Below are 12539 nucleotides of genomic sequence, written 5' to 3'. Positions count from 1 at the left end.
GAAGTTGTTCTACTTTATAAATACGGTGAGCATATTTGGGCTTCATAATACTCTCCTTCGTGAGTGTACAAAGATAAGGATATTGGCATTATGTGATATTTTCTTCTCCTTTTAGATATTATACCTGCAGAATCTCAAGACCCGTTTTATCAAAGTATATCCCTACAGTTAACTCTTTATTTTACAGCAGTGAAAATCATCATCGTAATATTATGACAGTTTTCTAGAAATGTGAGCACAATGGTTGGATCTTTGGCAGCTTTATAACCCTCTCTCTAGAAGCGAAGATTTTTAACTTTGAAACCCTACCATGGTTTAAATAATTTAGTTATAATTACATTGTTGCTTTTATCAAAGTAACCTTGATTGTCCTCGCATTGGTCCTTCTCCCATGTTGAACACTATTTTGTGTGATTACTCAGATATTTTATTAAAAAATGCTCATAAATTGTTATTTATGTTCTCTATCCATGAAATTGGGATAAGGTTTGCTTTGAAAGTAGATTGTTTGCTATTTTATATTATATGTATATGAATTTGATGAATTGTATGTTTTTCTAATGAATGTATAGATTTTAACTAAATGTTATATATTGATTATTTTCTTTTTTGTCCTTATTATGTATTTCAGAATACTTTGTGGCTCCTGAAGAAGGCGTTCTTTTAACGCTGAAACGCGTGTCGAGTATATTCACTGTCTCCTTTTTTAATTCATATAGTTGTTATTTGATTTGTTTATAAATTATTGTATGTTTTTAACTGAGTACTGTATTCATTGATGATTGTTATGCAATATATGATCTTTTAATTTTATTATATGTGTTTAATAAATATGAATCCTTTTTGATGATAGATTGTTTCATTGCATATCTCTTTTTGCAACCTTGTCCTTTTCATTGTTATATTGCTGCCTAGGATTTTATACACACAATTAAGAATTCAAGAACCATTTATACAACTTCATCACAGTAAAGTGGTTCTTAAAACAAATCCAAAGTTTCTGCCAAAGGTCATTTCACCGTTCCATCTCAACCAATCTATTGAGTTGCCAGTATTTTTTCCCCAACCGCAAACAGTTGCGGAAAGAGCTCTACATACATTAGATGTAAAAAGAGCTCTTCTCTACTACATTTATAGGACAAAATCATTTCGTAAAACTGAACAACTGTTTGTGTCCTTTTCTCCTCCACATAAAGGCAATCCTATTTCAAAATCAGGCATACCAAAAAGCAAAACTCACTCTATCCATTCCCCCTAGGGCTCATTCTATCCGTAAGTTAGGGGCATCTATGGCATTCCTAGGAAATATACAATTAGATGATATCTGTAAAGCAGCTACATGGTCTACACCGCACACATTTACAAAACACTACTGTGTAGATGTGCAGGCAAAACAACAAGCAAGTGTGGGCCAGGCGGTACTCAAAACATTATTTCAGACTACTGCAACAGATGCGGGTGGTCGCCGCTAAGGGAGAAGCTGCTGTGCAATCTATGCAATAGTTTGTGGTCTGCAGCCCATATGCCTCGAACGGAAAATGCTACTTACTAGTGTGCATCTATTCTTGGCATGTAGGGCTGCAGAATCATACACGCCCACCCGTCTACCTGTATCTGTTCCAGTATTATCTTATTTAGATACACAACACATGGTCATCTTTATCTGAAATCTAAAAACTCCATCATTTGCCCAATGGCGAAAACAATCTGAAGATGGAGTCGATGCCCATGCGCACTACGATCTAAGGGAGGAGTCATCCAACAGACAAGTCTCTTCCAAGACAACAAAAAAGTGTAATCATCCTGGCCCACCACCAGATGGTGATCTAATGCAATAGTGTGTGGTCCTGCAGCCCTACATGCCAAGAACAGATGCATACTGGTAAGTAGCATTTTCCTTTTTGTATTTATAGTCCCTGCTTGTTCATACATTCTCCAGTTTATAAAAGTGCTACTGACTGATTGAACAATGTATGTGCAACTGCGACTGCTTTAGGTTTTACAAGGCTGTCTCCTTCTCCCACAGTATGACCCAGAGCTTATAAACGTGCTACTGACTGATTGAACAATGTATGTGCAACTGCGACTGCTTTAGGTTTTACAAGGCTGTCTCCTTCTCCCACAGTATGACCCAGAGCTTTCCTCACGGCAGTTTGCAGTGGAGCTCTCACGGCTCACAAGTGAGGATCGTGCAGTGCCACTGCTAGCAGAAAAGCTAATCAACTACATTGAAATGCACGGACTTTACACCGAGGGGATTTACCGCAAGTCAGGTTCCACCAACAAGATCAAGGAACTGAGGCATGGGCTAGATACAGGTAAGAGCCAGGAGATAATTTACAAAATGAGAGGATATGTATGAGTATATCGTACCATCATGGACAGATGAGAGGAATGCTAGAAAACCAGTGTGTGTGACTTACTTCTCAGCTAACACTCATTTGCAGAATGTTGCCTTCCTTGAACTCACTTCGTGTTTCAAACTGGTGAAATGTCTTAGATTGAATTCACAAACCATAAAAACCTTCCATACCCCCTAAAAATGTGGATCTCCATTGATTTCAGTGAGATCGCCCACCAGAATCATTCCATCTCGCCCTCAGACCTTGGAGATCCAAAATGTTGAAAGGTGAGATGGATAGAAACCTGGTCAGGAAGGGACAGAAGAGTGTAAATGCACAAAGATGCACCAGGATTTGTAAAGTGTGCTATTTAGGTATCTAATTCATTCTTAGGAGTGTAAATTGTCAGGGATTGAAAAGGTAGTAATAGTGAAAGAGAAACAGTGAGTCAAATTATACAAATCTCTCCTAGTCCGATATCATCCCGTATAAATTAATACCCTTTTGCAGGCTCAGGATGAGACCCGTACAACACGAACCGGTCAGTCAATGGAAGCAAATAGATGGCTGGTGGGACGATATAGTCTAGGTAACGAGAAAAATCAAGCAGACATTGCTGTGGTGAAGGTTTCTCTCAAACTGTAACGTGGGCCTCCCATTTCTGCCTTCAGCAGGTAGCATAGTACAGACTATGGATGCACCAATGAAAGACTGAGGTGGCCACATGCAGGAGCTAACAACTAGAAGCTTCTGGCCAGGAACAGAGAAAAAGTTCCAAATCAGCATCCTAAAATGCCAGGTCATAAGACTAGGCATACAATTGTTCCTCCTGAGATTAGCTGGATAAGCAGTTCTCATCAAGACCGACAATAAGACTTCTGTTTTTTACATTGTGAACCGTAGTAAAAGAAGAACTCATTCTATCGCAAGAGGTACATATGCTGTGGGAATGTGCCATCACAACCCTAGTGAATATTGCAGTGCAACATCTCCCATGAAGCCAAAACTTTCAAGTAGACATGCACATTTCAGCTATATCAGAATACCACAAATTGGACTCCACCAAGACTAAGTGGATTACTCAATCTAGACCTGTTTCCCCCCATAGAAAAAACCCTGTACCATAACAGCAGGTTCTGGCAACTACTTACTGAGGACTATTCCTTTTAAATTAAATGGTTGAACTTCTTCATATATGTCTTTCTTCCATTTCCACTGATTCCTAGATCACTGTAACTGGTGTAGGACCACTCGCCTACTTGTACAAAAAAGTCCTGTAACATATATAACTTCGTGATTGTTGACAACACACCAATAAATGAAATTAAAACATATTTTATTGGATTATCAAGATACATATCGAGCCAATACCTGCGATAAACATTTGGCGCATCAATTACATCCACAGTACCTGTAGTGGTGAACACTTTGGAACTCCTGCATAATCTGCAGGTGATACAACAAAAACATAAACATAAACATGGCACAGAGCATTGAAAATACCACATAATTGTAAGTATCATCACATGTTCGACCAACAAAGCATGTGTACATTTCCTAAACTGTTCCGGGACTTCCAGTGCTTAGGGGAACCATTAATAAATACATTTTTGAAGGGCAATAGCCCGGAAAGCAGCTGTTTTATTGATTGAAATATTGTTTCTCAGGTAATCCTTAAATCAGAATAGGACAATTTTTGTACAGGTCATAAGACCATTTATAGTTTTCATTTAGATATTTGTAATTACAAGAAAGAATAGGCCACCATGTGTTTTGTGAATTCACAATTTTGAATCTTTCTTAATCAGTGCCAAATCTTACTGTAAAATCAAAGGACACAAAAAATTATTTTCAATTATGCAAAGTGTCCCAACAAAAATGAATAACCAGCCAATCATACAAAAAAGCAAACCAGAGAAAATAAAAGATAAACAGTAAATAACCAATCAATAAATATGTTGGAAGGTCCAAGTTACTCATCATAACTAAACATTGTGATCTGAAGGTGTGGGGCAAACAAGAGTAAAAAATAATAGTGATATTATTGATTAAAAAAAAAAAGAAAGATTGCGATGCCTGAAAATAACCACACATGCATTAGTACACAAGAAAATAGCACAAAATCACCCTTGTTAAGTACTACAAAGACCCAAGAAGAGGGATTTACAGGAAAGCTTCACTAGGTTGCCCCACTAGAATCATCAAAGAAATACCTTTTGCGATTTCTCTTTTACAGAGATTCCAATTTTCAGCATATATGCTTAGTCTTTGCAACTGGCTCCTTTACAGCCCTACAAACAGTGATTTATAAAAAATTTAAAAAAGAACATTTTAAGTGTTCATAGAATATGTTTAGGCTGTAGCTTTAAAAACCAATAAAATTTGTCATCATTTACAGTGTATTCATATTTGTTGGAAATATACATTTTTCTTACAAGTATTCTGAAAAGAATTAACATGATTCAAGATCAACTGGTAAGTACATACCATTATTGTTATATTTATGCCAGATATCATAATTTCTGTTATCATCATCATACCTGCCGTGTATCGTTAAGAGTGTATTACACATATGAATTTGATCATTTGAAGGTAAGTGACGCCCATTTCTGAATAAATTAAGATAACTGAGTCAACAAAGGCTTTTTATTCTATTTGACCTATACTTTGCATACTTGAGCCTTGGAGTAGTGAGGTGCAAGTAGCAGAGCGGTAGGGATCTGGGAGCGTCTGGGGCCGTGAAAAATCCAGGAGGTGTGTCCACTGATCTGACAGTCCTTGCTCGCTCAATGTGACACGGTGATAGTGGTGGCGTCGGAGGTTGAGGTGGCTACTGAGGAAAGCCGTGTCCTACCTTGCGGTGTTAGGTTGGGCATCTCCCCCACCACAGGAAGATAGAAAGACGTGCAGGGAGATACAGACGCAAGTCGCAAAGAGACTGAAAGAAACAAGGACCACAGGATCAAGTCCACTCTAGGTAAGACTGTGAGAGATGCAGCGGAGCAGCTGTGGTAGTGAAGGTTGTGTTGTGGACTAGGCTCCAATGCCTTGGTAGCGTTAGGGTAGCGGCCAGGCTAGGACCTGGTGCGGCTTGCTTCCCGGTTGAGCTCCCCTCCTCCCATCCCTCTCCCGGCAGCACAGCCCTCTGCATGGTGCTCCTGCGCTCAGACCATTACACCTCAGCCAGCACGCTAGCTGCACCCCAGTCGCCCTCGAAACATCTGGACACACTTAGGCTACCTGGGAAAATCATCAGGAGGCAGCACTCTACACTAACCACGTGCCACCCCCCTTCCCTGTAATTCCCCTTGTAACTCATAGGATACTATCGTGTGGAGGTGAGGATGCACTGAGGAGGGGTATATTCATTATTTGATTTATTTGAACTGAGCTGGTTAATTGGGTGTTATAACATCTTGGAGCGGGGCAACCAAACCAATACAACAAACCAACAGTTAAAGATCAGGAGCTACTGCCCCCTTCGTGTACCCTGAGGCTAACGAGGACCAAGGGCCAAGGTAAAATGGGCAAAAGAAAATTATGATCCCAGAAAAATGTCAATGCTCTTTTAGACCCGCCCCCCCCTGCCTCACATCTACTATGCCCCCACCCCCTCGAAAGATTGGTCTCTCTCAATACGCTGGGCAACCGGGAGAGTAGATCTGTCAAAGAGGTACATCCGCTGTCATAATACCTGACCTATGCACGTTTCAAGGGTTGATCAGCGAATAATTTTACAATATCCCTTACCAATGGCCTCGCTCACCTGCCACATAGGATCCATGGGGGTCCAGCAACCTTTCAACGACCTTACATAGTGAAGGCTTAGCAGCTTCACCTGCAGCTGGGCTAATGTCGCGAAGGTCTAACTCTTGCCTAGGGCTAAGTTGGAGGATCAGTGTATTGATGAGTAACCCAAACCTCGTTCTCCATCAGGTCACAAGGAAATGGCTTAATTGCTCTTGAGAAACAGTAAAGGGTGGTGACAGTACCCTCACTAGAAGACTTTCAAAAGTGTCTGGGATGACAGAGACTGCATAATACACAACAAACTCCGATGTGGACCACGCAAGCGGACTCAAGGACCACCACTTCTCTGACTCAGGCACTACCACTGGAACAGGAGTCTGCAAAAAGGACAGCAGTGGGCCAGCTTCCTTTATCCCGCCCAAAGAAGACCAGCAGGAAAAGTATTTCAGCTGGCCAACCTATTAGACCATTTTCTCCCTACAATGGAATCCCAAATCAAAGAATCACTGGCACAAACACCCATATTTTTGAGAGAATACTAGTGCAAGCGCATCTGCCTCATTCAGATACGGACATCCCTTGTTGGTCCCTCTAGCCCATTTTTGGCCACCATCTGCATCATGCAGGATGTGATCGCCAAGGCACTTTCATGGCAGTCTCAGAAGGTAGAACTGCAGGTAGAACTAACCCAATCCATCGCCTGCAGTCAAGCCTGCAGTCTAGTGAACCTGGGGCTTAAAATAAGTTCATTGGAAAACTTTTCTAGGGGTGGAAAAATCCTGTTTATGCTCTCCATAATCGAAATCAAGCACTTTGCCTAATATACTACGGTCCCTCATGGAAAATGCCAAGATCAACACATGTAAAAATCAAGTAAGTGCCTTTAAATAGAACAGCCCCAGCCAAAGCAACTAATGATCACTGCTGCGCTCCATCAGCTATGGCAACAATAAATCCCACAATACTGAAAGGGTATCTTATTCTTTCAGTGCACCGCCTACCCACTCTTCTTGCATCGGAGCAGACAAGTCCGCTCTGATCCTGACCAAAAAGGATAAAGCAGCCCAACCACTAGGAACACCAATACCATCATCCTCCTGAATAAATACCACTCTTTCGAGAAGGGCATTAAAGAAGCTGAACAAACAGTAAAAAAAAAACAGCATCTTGCAAAAAGGAGATCTCACCTTATGAGCAGCCAACACATTTCTCAGTTGCCCCAAGGGAGAGGGCTACAAAGTTGTTTCCCATATTTGAGTCGGTCCCTAAGTCAAACATGAAGATCCGGGAAGGCACATACAAAATAGGCTGCCCGCTAGAAAAAAAAGGAAATCACACCTGTAGAAAGCTGACTTTTTATGTAGAGGGCCAGTGTAACGGCACACCATGCAGAAAGTCCAGATGACCCTTATTGGTTTACAGGGCTTACTGTAATAATGCCAAGTGATCTATTTGTGATAGTGTGGTCAAGCAGCTTAGGCTTATCAGATGGAGCGTTTGGCATTTGTTGTACATACTGAGTCAATAAATGATGCACACATTCAAGAATAGATTTTACATCCTTTTATGAAAATAATACAGATTTTTATATTACTTACATAACAAGATCTTCAGTATCAGGTAAGTACTTCGAAGTTATCAATTTTTACAAGAAAATAGTAAAAATGCTCCAATAAAGTTTTTTGAGTTATGAACCTCTAATGCAGTAATGTTATCCTATGGGAGGAAAATCACACACAGCAAACATATACTTGCAGTTGGTGTTCGGTGGTGCCCTTTGGGACCTAAGGTGCTTAGGAGCTAAGGTCCAAAAAATCACCAATAGTTTGAGTTTAGCTGCCCTGCGGTGTCCAGGTGCAGAGGTGCTAGTCAGGATGGCAGCCTCGAGCGCTACACTGTTGAAGTCAATGGTACCTGAAACAAAGAGGCTGCAATTGGGGAGAAGCCCGGGAGGACCCAAGGGGCGTTCAGGTCGTGAGGAACCCTAGGCCAAGGAGACACAGTTTAGTGGAAGTCCCCAGGCTGTGAAGCTCACGTTCAGAGTATCTTAGCTGGCGGGCAATTGGAGGTTGAGGCTCTCATGGTTGTCGGTTCTGCAGAGCAAGAAACAAAACCTGACGGCAGAGCCACTCTGGTCGTGGATCTCGTTGGTCCTGAAGTCCCTCAACATGCGTGTAGGTTTGCCCCGGCGCTGGTGTCCAGGCTGGACACAAACAACCCTTAGCAGGTACAGGTGCTCTGGTACCCAGGGCATAGGTGCAGGGGGGCTTCTGTCATCCAGTTTGCATCCTACGATAGGAACTGCGCATTTGTGAACAGCATAACCGTTGAGGTGGTACCGGACTGGTTCCATGCACCCCCTCAGGATATGTTGTCCTTATAGGCGAGCTAGCTCACAGTGCCCCCATGAGCACTGCTAAACCTAGGTGGTTGGCAAATGGTTCTGGCAATCAATGAACATGACAACCCTAATCCCCGAGGGATTGCGGAAACAGATCTAGAACCTTTTTACTGAGTCACTCGTGCTCTCTTACTCCGAGAAATATACAAGGAATACATAGAAGACATTTTCAATGTTTATTGAACCAGCGTGATTCTTGTATAAAATATACGTGCTGCAATGATCAATTGACAGAAAAACATAAGTTATTAGAAGTAGCAAGACCGTGAACAGAATAAAAAGTTTCACCATGGTGCTATAGCAATGTATATATGCCAGCATATAAAACTATCTTGAAATTTGGCGTACTACCATACAGTCCCTATCCTAAGTATCTAGGGCTTGTGTGTGTGTGTTCTGCCAAGAATCCCAGTACTGGATGATCCAACCCGAATACCTGAAGGGAAAGAATGTAAGTCCCTGTCTTGGTCGCGAGCTGGACACCCTTTGCAGAGATATCCGCAAGCTGCTGGGCCAAAGCTTCAGTTTGTAGAGACCGCACCAATGACAGCAAAGCGCTCCTCTGACTAAACCCAGAAATACTTGTTTATGTGTAATGAACAGCATCCTTGCGAATCCTGTGCAAGCCAGCATAGTTATGGTATATAGATAGCCGTGTCGCCTAATGGATGAAAAATAGAACATCATTTGCAAAATGCATGTCGAGGCCTTGTACATGTTGTTCAAGGAGTCATGATAATTTTAAGCAAAGCGGAATCTGTAAGCAAAGCAGTTCCTAAGAAACTAATCCAGCATTGTCAGGCATGCAAATGTGTGTGACAGGTTATTGCGCGAAAGGAAAGGCAATGTAAGAAACGTGTACATGTTGGAAAATGGCAGCATTTCTTTATGAGCCTAACTAAGCCACATGACACTTCTAGGGGTCCTAGCATCTCGCAACTCAATGGAGAGATTGGGTTGACCTCCTAGAGCCATAAAGACCTCTTCCTGGCATGCTATCAGTGGGCCCGATGGCCTACAACACGGTGTACCGGGTGTAGGAAAGTGCCCTTTTTGACATGGTCACACCAAACTTTTTACTCTAGTACTGATGCTTTTCAGCTGAAAGAACACTGGGTCCCTGATAATCAGGTCCCTAGTGCCACTGCTCTTTCCCTTAAAACAAGATAAATGGTTTATTTGAACAAAAAACATTTACAAAGAGTGAGTCATGAACATAACCTATTGAATATAATATTATACAAAGTCAGAATACTACCAATAAAACAGAGTAGAAAGCCATTATATATATATTTTTTAAACAACAAATTTTATTTAGTTTTTCGGTAAAGGGTCGGGCGACAGCCCTACAGTGTCCTGTAAGAGAAAAAGGATCATTATCCGAAATTCCAGCATTTTTACCAATTTTCAATACCGGCCAAACATGCCGGTGATACAACGTAACAAACTACAGACAGTTTTTAATCTCAACGCATGACTACAAATCAAATTTTTTGAGGGATCTGGTTACAGACAATATGGGCCAGGCCGATTAGAGAGCACGCGGGGGCATGGGGCTCCATTCATGGGTCTGTGGGTGGCAGAGGGGAAACGCTATTCCTCGGTAGGACGCCCAGTGGGCCCATATTTTCCGATGCTTTTGCTGGGCATCCACGTTCTAGGAAAACTGCAATCTCGGCCCCCATACGTCTGTCTTCCATTTGCCCAGGGTCGGGGCAGATGTTGCCTTCCATAATTGTGCAATGTCCCTCTTGGCGATAGTGAGGGCTAAAAACAATACGTGTTGCTTATACTTATTACCCCCAATATCATCAGTGCTGTGCAAGAGGAAGAGGCGCGGGTCAAGCGGAAGTTCCCGTGAAAGCACCTCGCTAAGACAGGACTTAATTCTCCGCCAAAAGGGTTGCAAGCCGTGCAACTCCAGACTGTGTGCAAGAATGTCCCATCTTCCCGATCACACCGCAACCATGTAGGGGAATGGATAACACCCATCCGCCAAAGTCTGGCCCGTATGTAATAGGCCCGGTGTAGGTATTTAAATTGTATCAGGCGGTATCGTGTGGAGACCGTCCCGCCATAGCTTCAGCACAGTCATCATCCGTCAGGTCTTGGATGTCAGCCTGCCATGCCATATACTTCCTGTGGAGTGTTGTCATTGTGCGAGTCGTCAGGGTCTGGTATATTTGCCTAATCTTATGGAGGCCAAGGCCGCCCATTAGTAGTCGGCCTTCCAGAGGGTGAAATTCCGGGAGGGTCTCAAGTGTGCGGATCAAGGGAGTGAGTGAATGGCGAAGTTGGAGACATTTGTTAAATTGTGATTTGTGTAGGTCGAACCCTGCCTGTAGTTGTTGTGAGGTAATATAAATTCTATGGTCATGTTGTGTTCCCTAGCGAGTACCCCACCGACTCCATGTACGAGTTAAAAGTGCATGTAACTTCCCTCCTGTACCAGCTATGAAGACGCAAATACATTTGCGTCCAACGTTAACTTGTCCTCTTTCAGACCCACCATGAATGGGTTTGATGGTCCGTTCCTAAGTATGCTATGCCAACGTCTTTTTGAAGTGTACTCCTACGTTTTTCAGCCTGGCTGAAAGTAGGCCCTGAATCTCTGCCACCGAGCCTCTTTTCTGGCTTCTGACTGCGAGGGCCTCTGCCCAAGCAGCCCCCGTACCCGTGAACTCTGACTTACTTCTAGCGCGGCCCTCCGTGCTCAGCTCAGCCTGCTGCCTGCCAAGATTGACTATAACCTTCGAGTTATCTGTTTTCCTCCCCGAAGATACATTCCGGCCTGCTAGCTTCAGTAAACATCCTTCCTCAGCTACAGGGCTAAAGGGCCGACCTGTCTTTATGCAAGTAATCCATAGCCTCTGTTGCCATGCTTCCATGGAAGGCCCCATGCCCCCACGCTTCTCATACAGACACTCAGGCGCTTATACACGCACTCACAGCAAGTATAGAATAGCTTCTGCTCTAGAGACCTTTCTGCCCAGATAGCTTAGTTCCTAAACATCAGATATCGGATATGATAGAAGCACAAGTTGATCTGACATGCCAGACTTCTGTCTCTTTCCGCCAGTGTAAATGTCAAGTCCCCTGCACCCCGTCTATCACACGTCATGCAGCTGCGCGCGCATCCAAGCTTCCGATTTCCGCTGACATTGCAACATTCTGTTAGCACCACCCCTTGGTGCCACCCACTTGCGTCACCTATCAGTGACGTTTCTAGCACACACGCCTAGTTTACGCCTCTTGATGATGTACTAGCACCACGTGTATACTGTTATCTTGTCTTCTCTCAGCTGTTACGCCTCTTACATTGAACATTATGATGTAAATCAAGTATATAAGCTATGTATTGTCAATAAACGACGGCGCGCTCATCTATCCCTTCTGACATCCTGTGTGGTGGTCAGAACATGATATCCTGATTCCTTTATGAGGAATAAAACCCTTAGAAACTCTTACACCACGGACTCTGTTTTCCTTCTTTCCGATTGAGTTATTATTGATTAAGTACTTACCTGCATAGAAATTAAGAGAGTAAATTAATTATTTACATCATTTTGGCGCCCGAACAGGGACCCCTCCCCCACCTCACGCGCCGGAAGGTGCGTTGCAATCCGTGTCCCCTGCCATCAGTTAGACGGACAACACGTGTACTGGCAGGATTTCCTGCATCCCCCTCTGACACACGGAGGTGACGAAGACTGCGATCAGTGCCCAGACGAGGCGGTGAGGAGTGCGGAGGATCCCGACCAGAGCCCAGCCGAAGGAAGCAAGGTCCGAGGTGTGAAGAGGCCCACCAGTTTTCCGAAGTTTTCCGAAGTTTTCCGAAGTTTTCCGAAGTTCCGAGTCGAGCCCAGTCGAGTTTTCCGAGGCCTTCTGTTTTCCGTGCTTCCCGGTGAGTACCATTGCTGGGTCGTATCTAGACGGGTTTGGGTACGCAAGTCCGGTCTGCACTGTTTTTAGGCAGTGTATCTGTACTGTTTAGCAGTATATAAAGTATTCCGAATTTCTGCACTGTTACAGCAGTGTATCTGTAT

The 12539-nt window shown here is 43.2% G+C and overlaps 1 protein-coding gene across 5 annotated transcripts in view; it reads left to right on the top strand.

Moving 5' to 3' along the window:
* The window catches only part of MYO9A (myosin IXA), a 1208318-nt gene that overhangs the window by 1039708 nt on the left and 156071 nt on the right, over positions 1 to 12539 (top strand). For all 5 annotated transcript variants that reach the window (XM_086959231.1, XM_086959230.1, XM_086959229.1 and 2 more), the window contains one exon: positions 2126 to 2318. In XM_086959231.1, the coding sequence (XP_086815357.1) occupies positions 2126 to 2318 (193 nt within the window). The remainder of the gene's footprint in view (positions 1 to 2125; positions 2319 to 12539) is intronic.

The sequence above is a fragment of the Lissotriton vulgaris genome, chromosome 2_2 (assembly GCF_964263255.1).
Source record: "Lissotriton vulgaris chromosome 2_2, aLisVul1.2, whole genome shotgun sequence".
NCBI classification, from domain to species: domain Eukaryota; kingdom Metazoa; phylum Chordata; class Amphibia; order Caudata; family Salamandridae; genus Lissotriton; species Lissotriton vulgaris.
Note: the sequence above shows the minus strand (reverse complement) of the source record. Positions and strands in the feature narration are given on the sequence as shown.